Genomic DNA, 25,369 nt, shown 5'->3' with positions numbered 1-25,369 from the left:
GTACAACATGTAGTCTGACTTTCGCGGTGGTGTAGTAACTGTCTCTATAGTGACGACCTGTTTGATTGCACTGGCTCATGGAATACTCATCTGTCCAAAGCAAACTGAGGACCCGATTATCTGTCTCCCATTTCAACTTCCTCGCTAATCTCCTTCATGTTACATTCTCAGACAGAACATTCTTTTGATGACGAGAGACGGAAGACATTGTTTCCATGCTCGGGCACTGTCTGCATCTCCAGCGACGCCTCCGAGCAGCTCTTTTCAGCTCGGAGATGAAGCGAGACGAGACAAACTCCCTTTTCCCATTGCTCTTTTCGTACTTATCGCACATAGCGCAGGCAAGAAAAAGCGCCTATTGGCGAGTGAAGACTGTGTCCTTGCCCTCGTTTGACAATGAATAACACCGCTACAGTCTGAAGGTGTACGACCTTGCCTCCCAAATAAGGAAAGTGTGATCAGCGGTCATTTTTGCTCATATGCTGGGAATGCACATGTCTAAAAGTACAAACCTGGACTCCATTACGCATCCATTCACTGTTTTATATGTTTTTATTCATTTAATGGTGTGACAGCATGTGTGAATGCATGAGAGTGATTTAAATGTAGACTACATCACGCTTCACAGCCACATCAATTTTCAATAAAAGCCTGCTACATTGCACCTAATCCAATGTGACAGCACAATTGGATGCCATAAAGTCTTAAAATGACTATTTAGCTCCTTGGATTAGAATGGGGCACTTTCAATTCCAATTATTTTTACGATTGGCACCTAATTCTGTGGAAATTCTTGAATCCACCCAGATAGAACTGTACCACATGTGGCTTCAATCCTAAAGTGAATTATTTAAAACAAAGAAAGAGCATTCATTATAGTGAGGTCCATTTCCACTGTCACATCACTGAATTGGTTTATTCTAACTTAATGAATAGATTATGATCAACAGTACTCAAATGTAATTAAAAGTGATTTGACAGTGAATGCCTAACATCCGCTTTTTGTTTACTATTGGCTTTGTTCGCTGGATGCATTGTTTATGGAGCACAGTTATTGGAATCACTTAGATGAAGTACCGTGGAGTTCAAATGCAGTTTTTGTGATGTAAAAAAACGAGACCAAGATAAATCATTTCAAAACCTTTTCCACCGTTTACGTGACCTATAGGTTAAGACGATACAACAAAATTGAAGAAAAAAGGGGAAGCAAAAATAAAACACTATGTGGTTGCACAATTGTGCACACTTTCTTACAACTGGGATGAGGTTGTGCTCCAAATCAACCAATTGTATTCAAACTCATGTTAAATGGGAGTCAGAACACACCTGCCACCATTTAAAGTGCCTCCGGTGAACCCCAAATACATTTCAGATGTTCTTGTAGATGTTCTTTTTTTCTTTCTTTCTTTTTTCGCTTTTGAGCAGAAGCCTGAAGGTTTTGTGCTAACACTGACTGCTATTTCGAACTGTTCATAATTCCCTCCACCTTGTCTAAGGTCCCACTTCCAGCTTAAAGGTCCCGTATTTTGGCTTTTTAGACCTCCATAGCGTGACTCTCTAACATGGACTTAGTATAAAAGAGTTCATTTCATTTCATAAGCACCTTCGTTTTGTCATACGTGTCCAGAAAAGGCCCCTTCTGACAGCTACTGCTGTTTGACCCAGAGTTGTATCCGCTTTGTCCATATTTGGCTCAGACCGCCCCCTTTCCTCTGATTGGTTGCGTCCGTGTAGAAGACCCACTTGTGAAAGCACATGTGTTTGTTATGTTCACAGCGCTGGTTTGGGAGCGGAGAGGTAGGCGGAGATCTTCACTAGTGACATAGATAAGCTTGAGAAATTCATATGACCTGATTTCAGGTCTTTCGGCAGAAAAACGTCTGGGACTCAGGAATGCATCGACGATTTTAATTCGTATTTCACATGTTAGCCGAGGCACCATAGAGACAATATTACATCCCGAATACCAGAAAAAAGTCGGTTTGGCAAAATATGGGACCTTTAAGAACAATAGCCCAAAAGTATGACGCTGCCACCACCATGCTTCACTGTAGGTATGATGTTCTTTTGGTGATGAGCAGTGTTGTGTTTGCGCCAAACATACTTTTGGGAATTACTGCCAATAGATTCAGTCTTCGTTTCATCAGACCATAACATGTTTTCGCACGTGTTTGGCAGCTCATATTCATGTCCTTAAAGTAAAGCGATGACTTCAGAATTAGACATTGGCTGCTTGTCAACCCTTTACTATTCTTCTTCATGATTTGGTTGGCTTGACAATGTTTGTCCAGTTAGATTCCACTTATTCCTTTAGCTGTGTAGCTTTCTCTAAACAGTTCCTATAGTCTCTCGTGAAACAAACCTTCTGGCGTGTCAGGTTAAAGTGGTGTTTCTCTGTTACTGATAAATGAAAAGCAAATATTTCACAAAGTTACTCAAGCTCATAATTTTAAATAGTGTAAATGCAGATGAACAAGTGAATGTGTAGTATGTTTTGAAATGTTGACATGTGACACCTGATAAATGAACATAACATTGCACCTGTGATACCACTGTTATTATTAAAGGCTAGATTACAATGCCCATTGCATTGAAAGAAAACAAACAAATGGTTTCGTAAAACCACTTGCACAAAGTTCAAGAATAAATTTCACACTGTAAATAACAGATATTTAAATGCAATATCATTTAATTAGCCAAACATTAGTTCAACTGTATAGGCAATATCAATATTTGCTTTCTTAGCCGGGTGAGAGGACGAAAACATGTCTGCCCATTAATTAATGAAGGTGAAACCTCGTGCAGTTACTTTACTTGGATGAAAACCGGTTCAGAAAAGTATTTTAAAGAATACCTTATGCCAATAAGCATAAAATGGGAATCGCAAATAGAAAGGTAGAATAATATCACCACATATAAAAGTAAAACATATAAAACTCTACTGTTATTGTGTCCAGTAGAGGAAATACAGTGGAACCTCGATTAAACAGACCCCAATAAAATGGATATTAGATAAAACGGACTGTCGGGACTGAACAATCTGTCCAAAAATTCCATTTGTTTCCATTTGTCACTTAAAATGCCATTAACAAAGTCTGTTAGTTCCAGAATTGGCTACTGTTGTTTATTGGTGCTATGGCGCAATGCAAGGCAGTAAATGGGACTGACGTATTTCCGGGTCACAGATATACAATAAGACTAGATCCAGTTCCAAAAGACGTGCCTAGGTGGCGGACATGTTGAATGTGGGGCATTGACGTGGTGGCCATGTCATGATGGTTATATCTATTGTCTATCGTGCGTAGAGCGCTGGCAGAGAGAGAGCGGCATGGCTCTGAGGAATACAAAACAAGTCTTTGGAATCTGCAACACGATATCTTTGGCACAGTAACAGTTTTTTTTGTCAAGCCGTTCACTTTTTGGCAATGGATTTGGAACTAGGGAGCACACTAATTCCTCGCGGCTCATGAAAGTGACTCGCCTATAATGAGTACTATACATCAACAAAGTCACGATGACCAAGCACACTTGCGTGGTTATTTTTGATAAAATGTGAAACTTTCAAACAGTTTAAAGCTTTTTTTAAAATATTTATTTACAACAACTTTGTACATTACTGGGCGTTTTAGGCACTGAAAAAAAACCCTACAAAACAATAATTTTGTACTGTACAGTAATAGGGGTGCATATGGCCTAAAAAAAAAAATGCTTAAATGTAACGGACAATCTGCTATATCAGATGACCCACACGCCCTCCTTAGTCCGTTCTATTGAGGTTCCACTGTACCTCCAAGAAAGTTGAACAATTACAAAGTTGGGCTGAAAATTGAGACCACTTGATTGTGAAATCGAAAGACCTTTGGCAGCCCTCATAGCTGTCCTGGGAACACAAGGCAAATTTGGTTATCCCAGCTTTGACTGTTTCCCCTGTGACCCGGATAAGTAGAAGAAATGGATGACTGGATGAAAGATTTCTATTTGAGTCACTGCTCCAGCACCACATACAGACCAATGTGTGAAATATGTAGAGAGGCATGGGTGTGTTTGCTTTCCTCCATCCATCTGTTAGTTTGGGCGCTATTTTCTGAAGGCCGATATCAAGTGTGAAGATTAGATGGGCATTCCTCTGCATTCTGTAGCAGGAGGAATGGTTAAAAAACAGAAGCGGAATTACATTTCTCAATCCACATTTTTCAGAATTGCACTGATTATTGATGGGGATTAACGCAGCACGAACCTCCCCACCACAAATCAGAATTGCGTGTTGTTTTTTTGTTTCCTGCTAACAAACAGCCATCAGTGTCTTACGTCTGGTTCAAGTACTCAAAATTAGCACAGTATCCCCATGGAAAAAGAATACTGTGGTCCCAGCGCCCCTGCAAATGTCACATCATACCCTCACACCGAGTTCGTGCGCTAATGTGTTCTGCTACACTAGTGTAACTTATAGAGGCCATGTTGCATCATGACTGGCTGATGAAAGCTTGGCAGCACAAAGGAAAAGGCTCCATCTATTGCAGCTCACTGCAGCACTGCACTCTTGGCTAATGTCATTACTTTGCTTGCTCACTCTCATCCTCCCTATATGTCCCTGGACACATAGAGAATCCAACTGCCCTAATTCTGTTTAGACTATGCACACATTCAGCTGTCTAATATAAAGAAACCCAGAGCAATTGCAGAAGGAATTCAAATAATGTTTTCAAATCAACCGTTTTAAAAGGTGATAACCTTTGGGTAAATCTGTTGAAAACATCCACAAATTCAAACAAGAAGCAGAAGGATGAAAATCCAGGAACGTGGTGGGTGGTGCTGTTCCTTAGCTTTGGATGAGCTGTTGGATACAGATCTGCTGCTACCACCGTCAACCATGCCAGATTTTGGGATACATCTAAGAGCTGGCGCCATGTCCTGATCTGAATTCAGTGTAATGGAAAAATTGGGACATCTAATTCATGTGAATCCCAACCAAACTTACTTTATTTCATTGCCAGATTTCCCACGTCAAAAGAATTACTGACATACTCCATCTTCTTTTTCTTTATTTGCATCATGTGTTGCAGTGACAATCAGTTTGGAATGAGAGGATGCTTGTTTTCTTTCTCTTCCTGAGAGTGCTCTATGGAAATTTACTTTTGACAGCCCCTCAGGGACAGAAGGTATCGTATGTTAACTACTAACATAAGCATAGTGCTGAATATTAAATAGGGCATGTTAAACAGCTTTCAAACTGGACAGAACATAAGGGGCTGCATGTCAAGCTTGAACTATTTACGCTTTAGTAAATATGAGAGGCAACTGATGAACACTCCTATGTTTGACAAACATCCATGCAAGGCTTTTGTTCCAGTTACATGTGTCCTCCCTAGTCTCTTGATTTCCTTCCTTCCAAATAGAGTCATTTTAATTGGATATACCTGTAGATAGGCCTGGACTCTGGTTGGACCATTCAAAAACTTACATTTTGTTCTGGTGATGCCACTGTTCAATTTTTCGAGTTTAACTCGAGTTGTTATAACTGACACTGGCATGTGTTGAAGCCAAATGCAATACACTGGAACATAGAAATAGTTGGAATTGACTTTTAATAACAACTGTGATGAGTCCGGAAACAACTGGGTGAGAAGCAATGCGGTTAACTTCAAAGTCTAGATAAAGAGCTGTTAACTTCAAACTCAGATAAAGAGTCTTTGAAGAATGGGAAGAGTTTTGGGGCCAGGTAATCCATAGATAACAGGACACGGAAACTGATACTTTGTTGTCGTTATTGCAAAACACCGAACAGCTATGTGGACCGTCAAACGTACTAAGGCAGAATTTGTGATTGAGTGCAGAAGACCGAGGGGATTCCTGGGAGAATGACGAGCCAGGAAGGTCAGGGGTGGACAGGGTCGGCAACGGAAGCTCCAATCCAAAAGTGCTGGAGAGTGTTGCATGGGCAAACAATCTGACAATGAGTGAGCCATCAGGGCAGTAGGTGTGGCTGACTGGCAGAATAGAGGGGTGAGTGGAAAAACACTGGGGGAGCGGGTACTGATACTACCAAACTGTGACAATAACCTCCAGCTTGCCCTAAATGAAGGTGCAATGGTGGTTAGCATGTCTGCCTCGGGATTCTGAGGTTTGGGGTTCAAATCTCTGGTTCAGGCCTTCCTGTGTAGAGTTTGCATGTTCTCGCCGTGTTTGCGTGGGTTTTCTCCGGGTACTCCGGTTTCCTCCCACATTCCAAAAATATGCATGGTAGGTTCATTGAAGACTCTAAATTATCCGTAAGCGTGAATGTGAGTGGGAGTTTATATGTGCCCTGCGACCAGTTCAAGGTGTACCCCGCCTCTCGCCCAGAGTCAGTTGGGATGGGCTCCAGCATGCCCGCGACCCGAGTGAGAGTGAGGGGAAGCGGTCCCGAAAATGGAAGGATGGATGGCTGGATCGATGACTCAAGAACAGAAGAAGTACACCTCATTGAGGCTGGTAATATACATGTATCGATCGGATTTTGTGTGTGGCATGTGTGTGTACCATTAATTAGTCTGAGGTTTTGGGGAGTTGCAGCTACAATGCGAGTCCATGTAGGCCTCCTTCTGTAGAAGGCTGTACCAATGTGCATGTGAGCATGTGTGAGGCACGTCTGCACTCTACAGAGGGATCGGTTAGCGATAACCTGGTGACGTCACAGCCTGAGGAGGGTCTGCTATCTCTCTCTGACAGCAGGGCCGTGCGTCACTTCTTAACACGCTGCGAGCCGGTGAGCGAGGGAGGGGGAGAAGGAGCTCGGAGTTGAAGCTCCTGCAGGATGCCACGGATTATTTAGTGGAGGTGAGTGGGCCCTGCGCCAGGGTGAGTCTAAAGTGGGAGGATTTTTAAATAAGAAAAAGGAGGAAATGAGATGGAGGAGAATGTTATGCTTTGTGGTGTAGGAGAATGAGCTACAACAGTGCAGGGTGAACTTTCCTCTCGAGTCAGGAAAACTGAATTGCGTAAAGGCAATGAGGATGCACATAAATACATGTGAAGACAGAGAAATAAACAAAGACGAGTTTACAGTTCACTGTATAATGATGCAAGACAATGATTCAAAGGATTTAGGGCAAGGTCCGTCACTATACTCAAGTGCATCTCCTCTAATTATAGGCATTGTTGTGTGATAATTACATTCAGGCTCATCTCTTTTGAAGAACACATCTTCTCCCAAAGGACTTCTTCCCCTCGATGTTGCCCCAAATCAACACACAACCACAAACATGCTTTTCATTACCGAGGGGAAAGCAGGCTGTGAGAGTGTGGCGAAGGCAAATAGGAGAAAATATGTGAAATAGGAGTCCTCTGAAAGAAAAACTGGCAATTACTCATTATATCGGTGACATATCATTTCCGCAGAAATCTTAGTGTTTGTGCAACTCAAATATGTGTGATGTCATAGAGGGATCAGGGTGAAACCACTGTACAAACTTGACCCAAAAAGAGAAGACTAGGATGTACTCGATAGAGTAAAACATGCTCTTATGCGAAATATAATGCAGATAAATGACACGAGCTCTGCTGATGCTAATGACCGAGTGAACCGCAAATGCTTAGCATTTCCAAATTAGTCTAAATCAACCAGAGGGGGAAAAAAAACCTTCAGTGTCAGCAGCCAAGTGAGCACCATCATTATTATTAAGTGTTGAAGCAGCAATCCTATAAGCAACCACAGTCTACAAGAGATGCATGTTACAGCCTGACACTTCATAGAAGAATACAGCGGCTGAAATAAGTATTTAACACCTCACCAATTGTTTCACTACTTACCGGTATATTTCCAAAGGTGCTGTTGACATGAAAATGTCACCATATGTTGGGAACAACCCAAGTAACCCATACATGCAATGAAAATAGAACAAATACACTCAGAAATTAAGTTGTTTGTAATAATGTGAAATGACACAGGGAAAAAGTATTGAACACTGGTATTTATTTAATATTTTGCACAAAAGCCTTTGTTTGCAATGACTGGTTGAAGATGCCTCCTGTATGGAGAAACTAGTCGCATCCATTGCTCTGGTGTAATTTTGGCCCATTCCTCCACACAAGCAGTCTTCAAATCTTGAAGGTTCCGTGGGCTTCTTATATGGACCTTGAGTTTCAGTTCTTTCCATAGATTTTTGATTGGATTCAAGTCAGTTGATTGCCTGGGCCATTATAACAGCTTTATTTTTTTCCCCTCTGAAACCAATTGAGAGTTTCCTTTGCAGTATGGTTTTGATCATTATCCTGCTGAAATGTCCACCCTCGTTTCATTTTCATCATCCTCGTAGATGGCAGCAGATTTTTGTCAAGAATGTCTCGGTACATTTGCCCATTCATCCTTCCTTCAATAATGTGAAGTTTACGAGTACCATTTGCTGAAAAGCAGCACCATCATGTTCCCACCTCCGAACTTAACTGTTGGTATGGTGTTTTTAGGGTAATGTGCAGTGCCATTTCTCCTCTTTAAACGAGCTTTGACATGCTTTTTTCTTTTCAGCAATGGAGTCTTGCATGGTGAGCGTGCATACAAGCCATGGCGGCGTAGTAAATTACTCACTGTTTTCCTTGTGACAACAGTACCTGCTAATTCCAGGTCTTTTTGAAGCTCTCCACAGGTAGTCATTGGCTCTTCTGATTATTCTTTGCACTCCTCTGTCAGAAATGTTGCGAGGAGCACCTGAATTTATGGTGGTATGATTGGCTTTCCACTTACGTTTTATGGCCCCAACTGTGCTCATTGGAACATTCAGAAGCTTCGATATGCGCCAGTAATCAATGCCATCGTTATGTTTTGCAATTAGTTTGCGATGGTCTTGAGACAGCTCTTTGCTCTTACCCATCATGAGATGTGTCTTGACTCACACCTTGGCAATGAGACCTTTTTGTAGGCCATCAATTAGTACTGAACCATCTGATATTCATTTGCACTGACAAGGGGCTAGATAGCTGTTTGATTATGGATAGATTTTAGGTGTTGTCTTGGCTTTCCAGGCCTTTTTGCACATCCCTTTCATCATGTGTTCAATACTTTTTCCCTGTGTCATTTCACATTATTACACAAAACTTAATTCCTGAGTTTATTTGTTCTACTTTCTTTGTATGAATGTAGTTGGGTTGTTCGCAACATTTGGTGAAATTTTCATGTCAATAGCACCTTTGGAAATATATTTAATGAGAAAAATGGTGATGTGTTCAATTCTTATTTCAGCCGCTGTAAATGATGCACACTGAAAATATGCCAAATGCACCAAACGGAAGAACGAGTCAAGATTTGTTGTTAGAAAGAAGGCAGGACAATGATGGGTTTCTAAGAATAATTTGGAGTCCATGTACATGCCTGTAGTTTAAGAAACTTAGTTTAGAAGACCAAGCCTTGCAATAGAATTGTTAACCAATGGACAACAAATGTTCTGTACTTGAAGAAATGGCAAAGGAAACAAATGGAGACAGAAAACGTCTTGAATGAATAACCTGAGTCGCTTGGACACGCAGTGGTGCAGAAAGGCTTAAGGAATGATGGGGAGAATTGGGAAATGTCCATGTCCATCTGAGGACTTACGATGGCTAAAGAAGGAGTAAGAGCTTAGCTTGAGGCAGAACATACAAATGTATCAACAGCGACATGGTCACAAGCTAAAGAATCCAATCCAATGACTGTAGCCAAAAGTATACACAAACAAAACCTGTCTGTCATGACATGAATGGAATTTGGTTGATCGTTTTAGCATGTGTAAATAAGCATCACAAACATTAGAACCGTTTGGGCAAATATGCTATTTTTGGACAGGTGCACAGTATTTAAATTTCGTTCGGCACGGCTCTACTTGCCATTGACGCGTTTCTGTTGGCAAAAAAAAGCAATTATTACAAGGTACTAAAAAGTACTAATCTTTGTAGTTGGTATACCAGGGTTTCCAAGTGAGTAGAGCCAATACCCCATGGATGATGTAAATCACCCATCAATTGGTTGAGAAGAGTCTTCATTACCAAGTCATTGCAACATTTTAGAATGAATGAAGAAAATACCAAAAACAAGGATAGATGCTTCTTCTTCTTTGCGGCTTCTTCTTTGTGGGGTCGCCACAGCGTGTCATCCTTTTCCACGTAAGCCTATCTCCTGCATCCTCCTCTCTAACACCAGCTGCCCTCATGTCTTCCATCCATCAACCTTCTCTTTGGTCTTCCTCTAGCTCTCTTGCCTGGCACCTCCATCCTCATCATCCTTCATCCAATATACTCACTATCTCTCCTCTGGACGTGTCCAAAACATCGAAGTCTGCTCTCTCTAACTTTGCCTCCAAACCATCGAACCTTGGCTGTCCCTCTGATGAGCTCATTTCTAATTGTATCCAACCTGGTCACTCCTAGAGCGAACCTCAACATCTTCATTTCTGCCACCTCCAGCTCTGCTTCCTGTTGTCTCTTCAGTACTTGTTAACCCAGGCCACGACCGATCCGATGAACGCTCATATTTGTTTGGCAAAGTTTTAAACCAGATGCCCTTCCTGACGCAACACTCTGCATTTATGCGGGCTTGGCACCGGCCTAAAGTTTGCACTGGCTTGTGCCCCCCATAGGGCTGAATTAAAAATAAATATAGATGCTAACGTCAGCTTACTCTGTTATTGTACCTTAGCTCTAGACGCTGCAGTGTCTATCGACCAAAAAAGAAATACAGGAGACACTTTAAAAAGTGTTTTTTTTTTTTGTTTTGTTTTTTTTTACAGTTTTTAGTGCTATTTTGCAGTGGCCGACCAATCCCCGTTACCATGTGCTAGGGAGTAGAATTGGAGTGTAAAATCAAAAGCATATTTGTGTGTCCGGCCACCCACCTGGTGGGAAACACACCGCCAAGTACATTATTGTGAGATGCCAATTTTCATTTTGGCCCGGCTGAAGTCACTGTGCTTGGTAATGTGTCTGCTGCAGGTGCCACATGTACATATTCATACATTAATTGACAAGTGTAATCTGGCGGCTTGGTGATGAAGTGCCGTCTACACAAGTAAAAATACAACTATTGCATTTACTGTCTCTACTGTTGCTCCGTTACTCTCAAAACAGCTTCGACCATGGTCATCATTATAATGACTTTTGAAGCAAAATTTTTCCCCGACCACACCAGTCAGAGTCTCCTCCTTCATCTTTGCACAGGCGTAACCGTTGACCTGATCACTGACCTTATAGCAACCTGCACCTCATTTCAGATATCCATCCGCGGTTCGCGTAAAGGAATGGGTGTGGTCAAAGATGATTCTGATGTGAATTTAGTTTTTTGATTCATCATTTAATTTTGACAGCCCTAATATTAAGACACCTGTAAAGTGTTTAATTTGAAGGAAAAAAATGCTCACCAGTGTGTTGCATTTCCTTCGCAAATGCAGAGTTGGTTAGATAATTATTGCAGTGGCTGAATCTGTGCAGTATGATGAAATGGTGCACACATTACCGAACTGTTAGGTTGTACATCATCCATGCATGCAAGTCTGGAGTTGTCCCAGGGACAAGTTTGCTGCTGAGGAGGCTGCTGCCATTTGTTCCCTTTCTTGAGTCAGCGAGCTTGGACTGGGCTGTGCTTCATCACAACAGCTCAGCGTGTTTACAGTCAACTTGAGCATCAGTGGATATGCATGTGAAACCTGCACAGAGAGAAAATTGGAAGTCGCTCAGTTTGCAAGGGGCAGCCTACGAAATGTGCCACTGCAGCACTTTAAAATATCATTCAAGTTCACATTCACAAAACTTGAATTAATGAGCCGATGTTGCCATCTGTCACCACGCAGAAAATCAGATCTATGTTGTATGTTTAAGATAGAGGTGATGACAACTATCCACCTAATTACCCGACCCCGAAAGGTCTGGCAAACGAATTCAACACTCAGTTTTCAAACAGTGTGTGCGAGTGTGATATATCGACAGTTTAAAAAGGTAGCGGTTATTCCCTTCAGAGATGTCAGTAATTGTGAGGTGAGGGATGCATCATTAACTTCATAGCGCACACACTCGTGCCTAGCCACCTTTTAGCTTTAAGGAATTACCGAATGCTATTTTAGTGCTCCATCTGGGGCCCGCCTTTGAAATGATGCACATTCAAGTGCTCCAAACATAAGAACGCATAGACATCTAAATACACAAAAGGAGCGATAAGAGACACTATAATGTAAAAAGCCGACATCAACATACTCCAATAAATTGGGTGCACATGAGTGATTGACAAATATAGATAAATAATGATCATCCAAATAATTAGTATTGAGCATTAACATCTGAATGGGAAACTGATAAATGGGTCATTGAAGAAAAAAAGTGCTGTATGCCTTTAAGAGGCTGTACAGTAGTGCATGTTGAATGAATCCTGACACTCCATTAAGGCCTTTTTCATTCAGAGAAGTTAAGGGGGGATGTTACATCCCTATTCCAATAAAATATTCATCTCCTCATCTCATTCTTTGCATTTTCGCACAAACTAATTCATGCATGAGGACTGCGGCTGCTATTTTTACACCTGAAAATGGTGTTTTAGCGCTGCTGCACAATGGGGTGAAACTACTGAATACTGTGTAGCAAAGACGCACTGGAGCGCAATAGAATGACATGAATGTTGCATGGGGAGTTTATTTGTTGTTAGACACTGTTGGCTGTGTGATCAAATACAGCTGAAGAATCATCCTGAACAGATGACAAGTGATTAAGGGCGAGAAAAAGGAGCTGAGACAGGATGTAGGGAAGGAGGAGCACGTGAAAAATGGCTGTTTATTAGAGGGCGGGTGATAACGACCAGACAAGGTGAAGTGAACATTGTGAGAAGAGGAAAAATTGGAAGGAAGGACGTGAGGAGCGCCAGAAAAAGTGGGCCGAGTGCGTGTGTCTGAGAACATCTGGGAGCCATCAGGAGGAAAACGCTGGACTTAGTTGAAGGCAAGAGCTCTCCTGGTTGTACAGCTCGCCTGCTGCATGTCCAGATCACACCTTCCCCCAAAGACCTGAGGCAGCAGCTCCTTTTACACTCACGTCAGACCACTACATTGTCCAAACTGCGCAGAGACCGAACAGCCACTAACAGTCATTGTATGTTTCCACATACCTGGGGCAGTATTGACGAAAATGTCAAATAAACAAGCAAGGCGGCACAACGGTGCACTCACTTAAGACCTCGTTTTTACGATACAGAGAGATGTTTCGAAAAGTTATTCCCAACTACTGTGTTGCGGCACATTAGTGTGCCCTTGGTCCGAAAATCATTTATTCACGACAAATAATATACATTTGTTCATCGATCTATGCCAGCAACGCATGTGACAGGCAGAACAATTAAATGCTCTTCCACTAGGTGGCAGAAAGTCCAATAAAGCTGTTTATCCACCTGATGACAGAGCACACGAAGGACTAATAGCTCCGTCTTCAACTAAACAGGCTCAGATTATACACTGAGTAAGTATATTTGTGAGCAATTAAGATGAGATCATTATTTCAGGCCCCTATCCCACCCGCCCCCCAAAAAGAAAAGCTGAGAATAATTGATGCCTCCCCGAAAAATGTTTGTTCATTGCCTATATCCGTCATTCTCTAAGCGTGGTACGAGTACCACTAGTGGTGCTCAGGTTCTCTCAAGTGGTACGTGAAAGAATCACTGCCTCTGTACAGTTCAGTTGTATTACATTCTTTTGTACAATACATTGTGTGTGCTTTTTTTTTTGTATTTTCCGAAATTTAAATGCAGTGTTAATGTTCAAACTGTGCATAATGTTACAGTGGCATACAATAAATTTACTTTTTAGGAATAAAACCAACGCCTTGTTTTTGACAAACTCTTAGGTCCACTACATTACTGTATGTTAATGTTGGTCATGATGGTAGCACTTGGAGGGCTAAAAAAAAAAAATTAGATAGTGGCAATAGAGGCGCGGAACATGGTCCACTCGGACTCGATGTCCCCTGCCTCCCCCGGAATATGAGCAAAGTTCTGTCGGCGGTGGGAGTTGAAACTCCTTCTGACAGGGGATTCCGCCAGACGTTCCCAGCAGACCCTCACAATATGTTCGGGCCCGCCAGGTCGGACCGGCATCTTCCCCCACCATCAGAGCCAACTCACCACCAGGTGGTGATCAGTTGACAGCTTTCTCTTCACCCGAGTGTCCAAGACATGCGGTCGCAAGTCCGATGACACGACCGCAAAGTCGATCATCGAACTGCGACCTAGGGTGTCCTGGTGCCAAGTGCACGTGTGGACACCCTTATGCTTGAACATGGTGTTCGTTATGGACAATCCGTGATGAGCACAGAAGTCCAATAACAGTACACCGCTCGGGTTCTGATCGGGGGAGGGGGCCGTTCCTCAGTTCTCACTGCCATTGCCCACGTGAGCATTGAAGTCCCCCAGCAGAACGATGGAGTCCACAGCGGGAGCGCTCTCCAGCACCCCTTCCAAGGACTCCAAAAAGGTTGGGTACTCTGAACTGCTGTTTGGCGCGTAGGCAGAAACAACAGTCAGGACCCGTCCCCCCACCCGAAGGCGGAGGGAGACTACCCTCCCGTCCACCGGGGTGAACCCTAGCGTACAGGCGGCGAGTCGGAGGGCAATAAGTATACCCACACCTGCTCGGCGCCGCTCACCGTGGGCAACTCCAGAGTGGAAGAGAGTCCAACCCCTCTCAAGAGGACTGGTACCAGTGTGTGGAGACGAGCCCGACTATATCTAGTGGGAACTTCTCGACCTCGCACACCAGCTCGGGCTCCTTCCCTGCCAGAGAGGTGACATTCCACGTCCCTAGATCCAGCACTCCCGCAACCCTAGTGAGGAGAAGCGGTACAGAAAATGGACGGATGGATGAATTTTATTTTATAAGCTCGTAGCAGGGTTGTATCATTCAATATTTATACTTAATACAGAGAGAACCGTTCTTTTCCTTCTGGGCGTGCCGTGTTTTGAATTCAATTTTCCGGTTTTCCATTCCAGGCTCTGAACTGACAGTGGAAATTTATGTGTTGGGGCCGGTAACAGAACCCGTGCTTGCTACACGGAAAGGCAGCATTGAGTACAACTGCACTGCCAATGCTTCTTCTAATTGCAGCACACTGCCATCATTTCGTAATTTGTCAAATTCTTAATTTCCAAAATGCCAACTAGGCGTTATTGGCGTATGGTGCTTTCTTTCATCGTCCCGAATAATTTACAAATACGGCCAAGCAAGATGTGGCCACTATGAGAAATACTGTCGCTTGCTTGTTGCTGCACCAGCTAAAGTTAAATATCACTTGTAAAGCGTTGATATTGATGATACACATCTAATAGAAAGACAACTTGAAATGCAATAGCACATTAGATAGTGAGAGTGTCGTTGCCTTCCTCATATGCAGGCTACTTGACTGGTTGGTACTCCACCATTTTCTCCGTATAAAAACAACTGTAGCTGTGCAGTGGTAGGATTGGTAAACGAATGACAGGGCGGAGGCTAAAGACTCGTTGATGATGATGATGATTAAAAGCAGGTTCGCTTTGCAAGTTAAGAATAATGGCAGCACACAACACTTTCCAATATTATGATGCCCCTTATTGAATTTATTGGTAGCTTACATGTCTCTTTGGTATGATGTCACAGTATTTATGTCGCGTAACTACGGTCATCCGAACTACACAGAATGGAAATTGTACACTGGGAAACAAGGCAAATGATTAGAAAGCTTTTTGGTCTCAGTCCAGCGTTAGCCATCAACGAAACTCATATGAATCTACAAAAGCAATGTCCCCCGGGATGCACTGCCACAGCAACATGGGGCACACGAGATGACCAATTTCAGGAGGCAGTGCACCTCCATAGATGGGCATGCATGACTCTACCTCTGCAGGCTTTCGGTGGAAAACACAAACAGACGTGCAATTTCCTGTGTGGTCTCAGTGGTAGAAGCACATGGTGGCAGTCGTCCATGTCTTTACGAAAATGGCACGGCTCATGTGATGGCATTAGCAGAAATGTCAGTCACTGAGTTCCAGTGGTTGAGTAAAGGGCAGAGTTTCTTTCTCAATGGGAGCACTAACCGCTATCCACAGCCAACGGGTTCCCATAACTTGCCTCCTTTTCATTGTAAAACAGGCAGATGGAGACATATGGGTGAACTTTATGTGTTTAGACCATAGAAACATCTTTGAAGCCTGATTTAAAACAGCTCCGTGGTGTTAAGGTATGAAGGCTTAACTTTAGTGAGGACAGTAAAAGTTCAAAAGGTTCAAGGATAGTCGAAAAAATATGATGATAAAAGACAATGAATGACGTACCTCTAGCTGCGTGTGCAGTGTAAGCTTGAGGGGAGTTCAGAAAGTGCAAGAATTTTTGGGGAGATGAACTGAATGAATGACTCTTGAGCTGTCACTATTTTTAAAATTGATTATTCTGTCAATTATTCGATCGACTAATCAAATATTCATTGATTCATTTCCCGTACCGCTTCTCCTCACTAGGATCGCGCGCGTGCTCGAGCATATCGCAGCTATCTTCGGGCGAGAGGCGGGGTACACCCTGAACTGGTCGCCAGCCAATCGCAGGGCACATAGAAACAAACAACCATTTGCACTAACAGTCACACCTACGGGCAATTTAGAGTCTTCAATCAACCTACTGCGCATGTTTTTGGGATGTGGGAGGAAACCGGAGTACCCGGAGAAAACCCACGCAGGTGCGGGGAGAACATGGCGAGGCCGGATTTGAACCTGGGTCCTCAGAACTGTGTGGCAGATGTGAACATCCACATAAATTATGTAAAGATAGCCCACATTCTAGCTCTTTCTGATTATTTCTATTTTGGAAAAATACATTTCCAATTCAGAACAACTCTGCTTGTCTCCCAGCTGATGTGAATGACGAAGGTTTTCCCACGTCACTCCAAGCTGAAGGAGTTTGACTTTAACTGAAGCACTGACCCTGCCTCTCATCACAACCTTCCCTTTGCCTCTTCATTTGTAGCACAAGCCTGTTGCCATCTCGAGATGTAGAGCATTGACGATATAGTTGATGAAGAGTACAGGGAAGAAACACAGACCTCATCCTCATCATTGTCATCATCAGCCAGATGAGGAGAGCAAATCTTGAGCTGTGTCTGTCCACATCACGCTGGCTGACAGTCAAAAATGCATCTCTTATTCACTCTACTCATCAATTATACACAGGCCAAAGGAGCCCTGAGAGGCAGGAGGCTACAAAAGAAGAAGGGCCCTCCGCACGCCCCCCATTTGCAGCACAAAGACACATCGTGGTACTCTGTGCTCAGCCATCATCGTCAGTTCTCTCCTGTGCTCCCTCTGAGAGCGGGAGGCAGCTTGTCATCCTGCCTTTAGCCATTGCTGATATATGCACAGCATTTCGTGGTGAGGTGAAGGTTACATAACCTGGCCGGCTATGACACGATGTTGGAACAGCCTACATCTGGGGACTGGTCGCAGTCAAGAAATGCCATGTTTTAGTAAAGGGGAGCTTTAATCTCGTCGGTTGCTCCCTCCTGACAGAAATTGTACGTTGACACTTAACCAACATGAATCCTGTGCAGACAATGATGCAACATGTATGATATGTGTTCTAGTCCGAGACCCTTTCTCTGAGTAAAGTCAAGGACAATATCGCTCGCAGCATACAACTGACACTTATGCTAAGGACCAAGCTAAACCACTATTACATGATATATTGTGATGCTAATCCTGACAAGCACAGCTGCTGCCCATCCATTCACACAGCGATTTGGACAGTGGTGTCATTAGGCTTATTTGACGGGGCTTCAGCCCCTCCAAAATGTTCTTAAGGCGCCCTAAATGATTCTTTAATCTTGAGTCCTGAATAAGCAGGGATAAACCCCCATTGGCATGCTAGTTAATAGTAGCATGGGACTTTCTGCTGTTAGCTGGGGGTCGGAAATAACTGTTTCTACCAGCAGTGATGAAGACTTACTTTCATGAATTCTGCATTAATTCACGCCATGAAACAGGAGATACATCATTCGCTTCATAGTTGTCATCAGTGGATAATAGTAATAATAATGACTCCTCCTTGCATATTGAACTGTAGGAATCATGACTATTGTGAGAGTAACAAGGGAGAGACATCTACTGGATATGTGAGCCGAAAGGATTTCACAGAATAAAGCCATTTATGATGCAGTCTGGGAATGATATGGAACTCAATATGCATATGAAAGGTGAAACATATCCGTCAAGGAGCATCGTATAAGACTTAACTTGAAATGTTATTCATGAGAGTCATGATTAGAAAGTGGAGAGAGCCAAGAGCTAAATAATAGCAAATTGAACCTGTTCTACATATTTTCAAGACTATTTTAATTTTACTTATTGAATTTAAAGGTAATAGAGTATCATTTTTCTCCTACCATTTTAGTCACATATGCGGGCAAAATATAAGTTATGTGACTCCAAAAGTATTTTGAGGCAAACAGTTATTGTGTTGTGAGCCAAAGCCATGTCATTAGCCTCTATATTGAGCAGTTATTAATACATGTGTTTCAATGATACTTGAAGAATTCACAGCCTTGCAGTAATGTTAATCAAAAAAGACACTTCAGAATCTGCGTCACAACAGAATGATAGACTGATTTGCCACCCTTAAAAACAGATGGCATTTGTTGATGCTTCCACCCACCAAATAGCTGGCGATTGCAGCTGCTTATTGGTTTTCGATTCAAATGTTAATTCCTCAACGGGAAGTTATTTCCTGTAATTTGTTGGGAATTGAAAATGATGGGACTGGCTGACTTTGTCACAACAAGTGTATGTTTTGCATACAATTTTGCAAACATTGTAACAATGTGTACATATTTTTTTTCTTTTTTGTGGTTAATGCTGTAAACATGCTTTGTTTGCGGATTTTATGAAAAACAGGCAGAAATAACACTACCAATATGACAGTGACTTTGAACTTTTACCCAGTATTTTGTTTTAAAATCTGTCCAAAAAGGTGAAAGATCAGTTTCTCAATCTTTGTTTGTGAAATTGTGTGCTTGTGCGCTACATTCGCTCACATTCTGTGCATCTCGTGGGGCGTAAGTCCCCCTATCCATAAAACCTAGAGACACCCCTGGATCTGGACCACAAGTCCTTTTCCATATCTGGAAATGCAGCTGGCTTTGGGAGAGCCCACTCAAAGACATGGATGAAGGAGGGAGCATCCATGCCAGAGTTAGCGTGACATGTCTGTGTGTGTGTGACATATGCATGTGTGTGCGTGCGTGTGTTTATAGCTGGAGAGAGAACAACCACTACCTTCGGTAATCTGACCTGAGCAGGCAGCCAAACACAAACCTGGTGAGTCAGCTGGATCCAACAAGCTCAGGCCAACAGCTTCAATTGCACGATATTTGCCTGACAATATTAGACCTTGTACTTTGTAAATCTTACTGTATATCTCAGTGATTTCATGCCTGTTCAGTACTCGACATTTGGATTAGTTTATTCATCAGAGAGACAAACGACCACATTTTCAATGACTTCCAGGCAGGGGAAACACACTGGCCAAACATTATATATACATGCACAATCCAATATAATAGTTCCGTCTTTACAAAGACCATACCAAGATCTGTTTATTATTACAGTTTGAACGAATGTCATTTTGTGAAATAAGTATACATTTACTCGAGTATCTTTGTGTGATTTAGGCATATAGTAGACAGCAATATAACAACGCAGTCTGCGATGTAAACACATTGCTGTAAAAACAATGCACATGAAGAGTCAATTATGTCGTTAAAGAGCAAACATATTCCCTCTGCAGTGAGGGGCACAATTATCTTTTTATTGTGGAAATGGCATTGGAGAAACAATGGATCCCAGCCAAATTATGTTTCAAGACAGTAATGATAAGCGAATGTGAGGAAAAGACGTCACAGAGAAGAGAGAACATGCAGCAATTCTTTGAAACCGCTGAAGTGTCGAAAATTGGAGGCCATGAGCAAAGTACAACAGGCCAATCACATTTCAAGGACAAGTGCATTTAATCATCTGAGAAAGGAGGGGGGAGCGAGGGGGGTCACTTCTGACAGCAAGTAGACAGCCACAATTATCCGCTGATACCTCACAATGATGTGAGCTTAACACTGACCAATCACATTGGTAAAACTCCAGAAGTCGATCCTCAGTGTCGCTCAGTCTTCTTAGCCGCAGCCCACAACCAGAATTGCGTGAGAACGGCATTGCAATGTCGCTGACGTAACAGCCAATGAAATCTGCATGAGCTTTCAAAAAGAAATGAACAATAAAACATTTCTGGGTTTTCAACGTAAGCAAGACCCACCAGACCTGTGGTGAAGTCGCCAACTGTAATTATTATTATTTTTTTTTAACAATGGTCCACTTCATTGGTGTTTTTCTGTGTCGTACAGAATGTGGCGGGCCTTATAGTATGTGTTGCACGCGACAGTAGTAAAGCACTAAAGCCTGTTTCAGTCTGCACAAGGCTACGGAAGTGGTCAAACAGACAAGCAGCACGACATTATTCCGATGTGGTGACCTTCGTCCTTCGGAGAAAGGTTTTAGGGCACAATGCATTTGCACTCTTTCACTGAAGATAGAAGAGAAGCTGATGCTGATATGCCTTCTCTAATTGGTGCTCACGAGGGCCTGAGTTCTGAACACACACGCACAGAAAAGAAAGTATGTCTGAATCTGTCATCACCGCACAGCGTGTTGCAATCGGCCCATTCGGCGTCCTGGACCCTCATGAATCCTCCTGTCGAGCTGCCAGATCCAAGCCACATTGTCAAAACTTATGCTGGCCAGCTATCAAGAGCATTGTAGCAGAGGGTCCTTAAATCAGCGATCCTGCCTCAAAATATTCCACTCCTGACACGAGCCTTAAGAATGTAAATACATCCATTTAGTTGACACAGTGAACAACAAGGATCTAATTTACATACAAGAAAGCAGGACAAATGTTTGGATAGGACATTTTTTTAACATACGATGATCACCAGCTGCAAAGTGCTCATCTGTACGGAATCTAATTCGAACAGACAATCTCTTATTAGCGCATAAACCAGAGGATAAACGAGGCACCGGTATGTAGTTTTACATAATCTCTGAATATGGAATAGAATTGCGAGTCAAAAACAAAGTCACAAGCGCATTTAGTGTTGCTCTTGTATCTCTTTCTTCTTCCATGTAGTGTTGATGACAGAATGTGGATATGATGAAATGCTATTGTCTATGAATACAAGCTTCTGCTATTGTTCAGCTGCACAGTGCGATGGCGAAACAGGGAAAGGGAAAGCCTGTTGAGTAAATGGCCAAGGGGCCATCCAGCAGAGTGGCACAGAATCTGCCGCGTGAAATGAGTCTTGGGCAAACACAATAGCAGAGCGCGACATGAACTCATTAATAGAGGCCATCCCATTGCTTGCAGGTCAGCTGTAATGACAATTTATATAATCTCTACAAACTTACTCTCCCAAAGCATCAGAGCTGATATGTTCATGTGACTTTACAGTCAATCAGACTGATTAAAATGAAGAAGCATCTCACGGTTTCTATTTGTAAGAAATAGTGACAGTGCATGTTCTCCATAACCTGGCCGGCCACAACATAAGGTATACCTTTCTAATTGAATGAGATCGAATGAGAGAACATTCTGCCTGAGAAGTATTCATTTAACAGTACGCTTATTATTGCGGTTGTTGTTTGCAGTAGTGTAGAATCGTACTGCATCATAGTGTACTGTATTCTAATAGTTTGTCGATTAGATGCATTGGGAAGACAAAATAATCTAATACATGTACTGCAGCAGGTAAACAGGAGTACCTATTGAGTTTTACACAAAACATTGAAAGTCCAAATGTAGTATCAGCGTATTTAATTTAAATCTAAATTCTAAATCAAAAGGATTGCAGTTTACAGGCACCAAGTCATGCAAAGCTACTGTTCTACATGTTATGTATTTACATGTCACACATGACATATTCAATCACAAGACGCAAACAACAGCAGTAAATTGCGGCAGTGATTAAAAAAATGACACTGTTGAATCATAACTAGCAGATTTTTTACATGGTTTTTACAGACTACAGAAGCACCAATAGACCAGGTTAGCATTATTTGCTGTATGCCATACTCTGATCTTGATTTATACAGTTGATCTTTTTACAGTTATATACTATCTATATATATTCAACAGGAAAAACACAAACTACCACAACATGTGCTAGACTTTTTTTTTTTTCCTTTAACACTATTATTCTTTTGTAAAAAATGTAATACAGGATCTGGTGCACAGTGAGACACTAGGACAGATCATTCCGCAGCAAGTGTCAGCCAAGTTGTGGATGGTTTCCAAGTTTTAATCATTTAACAACAGGAGCAACGGATCCATCATTCCTCGAATCGGATTCATCCTTTGGGCTTGTGGTAGTGCAATGCATTCTCTAAAGGGTTATGCTTGCAGAGGGAGTGAAATCATTCAGGTTCAGCCGGGAAGTGTTTCCCGTTACGCTTCCCATCCCGGAAGGAGCGCGCCTGTCAATCATGATGATCAGGATTTGGTGGCAGAGAGAGTGCTCGTAGTCTAAAAACAACACTCGCCTCTTAGTGATCCTTCTGTTCGCTTGAGCTGAAGTACGGAAAAGCCTCTGAAACGATGTGCTTTTGTTTCATTTGCAAAATCCTGCAAATAATCGTCTTGATTATGACTTAGCAGATTGAGTTTTTTATTGTTGTTTTTTTAAAGAATATAATGCAATAAAATGCACAGCGAGGTTCAAGGTCATGGTCAAAACGTGAAATATTAGGAATGAAATTATGGAATTGTTTGTATTGTGTGAACAGAGTATGGGCTGAGTAGCCGGGTCCTTTGAAAAATAACTAATACTGTAAACGTGTTTGCTGGTTCATAGCAAGTCAGAGTAATTTCAACTCGAGTTCGTATCAGCTCGACACACCAAAAATTCAACCTTTTAAGATCCGCTGAGAAAACACTGATTCTCAGTACTTATGAAGAACAGTATTTTACAACGGTGGGGTAGAACACTAAATAAGATTTATGACAGCTGACAATATGCATGATCATGAGCACGTAAGCATAACAAACCTTGATGCAGATGAGAATACCACTTTGTCGCACACACATGGTAATGGATGAGCTGAAATTGTGAATACTATTTGTAAGTGCCACTCACAGTTTTCCAGACTTGCAAATGTACCTGTAAATTGAGCTGAACACAACTCAGCATTCAAATATGTTTTGGCTGAGTCAGCACGTGTGTATATATATATATATATATACACCAGGACTTGTCTCCATGCCAACAATACACAGACAGCCTATAGAAAAGGCCCCAAAGTCATTCATTGTTGGGGAAAATATATTCATCTGTGTAATTTACTGTAGACGCCTTAAGCATTTATTACTTTGGTGTTCATTCGTGTGAGCAGCCCAGTTCAGGTGGGCTTGTGTACGGGCAGTGACGTCACAGTGGCTGCAGTAGTAGTCTTGGTTCGACTCATTTGGTGGAATGTAGCGCGTTTCAGTTTCGGTCGGCCGCGTGTGTTAATGACAAGGTGAGTAGTGTACTTCAAGCGCCTTGTTAGCAGAATGCGTTATTAGAGTAGTTTACGTAATATTAATTATTGAAAGTTACAGCGTATCGATCAATAAACCAGCTACTTCCGCCGCTGTGTTGCGCTTTGTCTTCCAGAATTAAAGCATTACACAGGAAGTGCTGTGTTATCTTTGTAAATGATTCCAACTTAAACGTGTTCTTGGTAGATAAAGATGTGGATTCATTTGATCGTTGGTTCACTTACCAATCTGTATTTGGTTATTACTTTTCCTCTCCTAGAAAACCACACAAGTGTGATGCTCCTGAATAGTAGATCTACAGTACATATTGACTTCTTTGCAGTTTTTGTTTTAGATTAGTAACAGGGGGCATGTTTTGTTTTATGCAACTATTTATTCTAATTTGTAAAAATGGAAATGACATTTTATCTTGTATTTTTGTTGTTTTAAACAAAATGTTTATTTAGTGTTGAATATTATTGTATGTGGAATGAAGTATCTTGAACTTTTGACTCATTTAAAAAAAAAAAAAAAAAGAAAAATGTGTGGCCTTTTAAGATTTGTATTTGAGTACCCCCGATGCACAGGACACTGTATTGTGCCTTATTAACACTTACACACACTGTCGACTCAAGAAACCCACGTGAAACTAGATGCAAACTTTTAGAACTCCGCCCACCTTCGCTGAAAACTGAACACTTGAAGGTGTCATTATCAACTCCAATAGCGCTGAAGTTCAATGAAGTCCATATGCGGGAACAGGCAAAGGGACAAGCTAATAAAGAACAGCACAGCAGACCTCTGCCTGAACTCAGTTTTCAACTGAGGCCGACGGGGGTTCTGCAAGCTGGCTGAGTCATTAGCTTCTCCACAGCATGCTCCCAATGCTTTTTGGCTAGAGGATTCCAAATAAGGCAGCCAATCCCTCCTATGTAAACAGAAGGAACTCACTGAAACCACAATAGAAGTATTGCTTCTTTCTGGCACTTCCATACTTCACCCCCTCATTGGTAAAAACCACCTCTATTTGTCAACACCTGTCATGGAACTCGTTTTATTAGAAACACAATACTCCAGTGAAACAGGATAACATACAGTAGAAACTAGATTCAAAGGGTTTCAGGGTGCTTATACAGCGGAATTGTAAGAAGTAGCATAATATACAATGCATACTGTAAAAGGAGGGAGTGAAAAAAGTGAGGCACAATTTGTTTTTGATAAAGTCGATCATCCAGAATATCATCAGCATAGTTATTACTTGTGTGACACACGTACAGCATATACTTCCCACAGGTTAACATAGTGAGTCCAAATTACTGCATTTTGACATTGTAATATTAATACTGCTTAAGACTTGCCTCACATTCGATATAAACACTTCAAGCGTCCCTACTACTGACGTCAAATAGCTTATCACAGTAAATACGGTTCCATTGAAATTGCTCACACAAATTCACAAACATGACAATTTTGTTTTTTGTTATAAAAATAAGTTACAAATTTGCATATATAATTTACACAAAACACCAAAAATGTTTGTTCCACATAACACTTGTTACAACATTGGGTGATGGGATATTTTCAGATTTTTTGTTTTTTTTTTGAGGAGGGGAAGGGGCGCAGGGGGACAGCATTATTCCGAGTTCTTCATGAAGACAAATGTTTTAATTGTTCCATGTCCCATTCCAGAGAACGGCGATGACGAGTGTCTCATCCCAATTAGAAATAACTTGTGGCACCAAGGACTAAAAATCCAATCCAGAAAGGACACCTTACAGGCTGAGCCAAATGTGAGAGAGAGTGAGAGATGCTTTTAGGGA

At 41.9% G+C, this 25,369-nt stretch overlaps 1 protein-coding gene and 1 long non-coding RNA gene across 6 annotated transcripts in view; one reads left to right on the top strand and one right to left on the bottom strand.

The window, feature by feature from the left end:
- The first annotated feature begins 6,759 nt into the window (after positions 1-6,759).
- Positions 6,760-11,307, top strand: LOC133478616 (uncharacterized). The gene is made up of 3 exons (XR_009788722.1): positions 6,760-6,816; positions 9,904-10,110; positions 10,197-11,307. It is a non-coding gene; the product is annotated as an uncharacterized LOC133478616 (long non-coding RNA).
- Positions 11,308-11,340: 33 nt separating this feature from the next.
- The window catches only part of LOC133478615 (zinc finger protein AEBP2-like), a 47,569-nt gene continuing 33,540 nt past the window's right edge, over positions 11,341-25,369 (bottom strand). For 2 of the 5 annotated variants that reach the window (XM_061774876.1, XM_061774880.1), the window contains exon 10: positions 24,588-25,359. In XM_061774876.1, coding sequence (XP_061630860.1) covers positions 25,269-25,359 — 91 coding nt within the window. In that variant the 3' untranslated portion in view covers positions 24,588-25,268. Of the gene's footprint in view, positions 11,646-24,587; positions 25,360-25,369 lie in introns of those variants that run through there. The other 3 variants (XM_061774878.1, XM_061774879.1, XM_061774877.1) reach the window with 2 other exon arrangements.

The sequence above is a fragment of the Phyllopteryx taeniolatus genome, chromosome 5 (assembly GCF_024500385.1).
Source record: "Phyllopteryx taeniolatus isolate TA_2022b chromosome 5, UOR_Ptae_1.2, whole genome shotgun sequence".
Classification (NCBI taxonomy): Eukaryota; Metazoa; Chordata; class Actinopteri; order Syngnathiformes; family Syngnathidae; genus Phyllopteryx; species Phyllopteryx taeniolatus.
The sequence above is the reverse complement of the archived record's forward strand: the minus strand, read 5'-3'. Positions and strand labels throughout refer to the sequence as shown.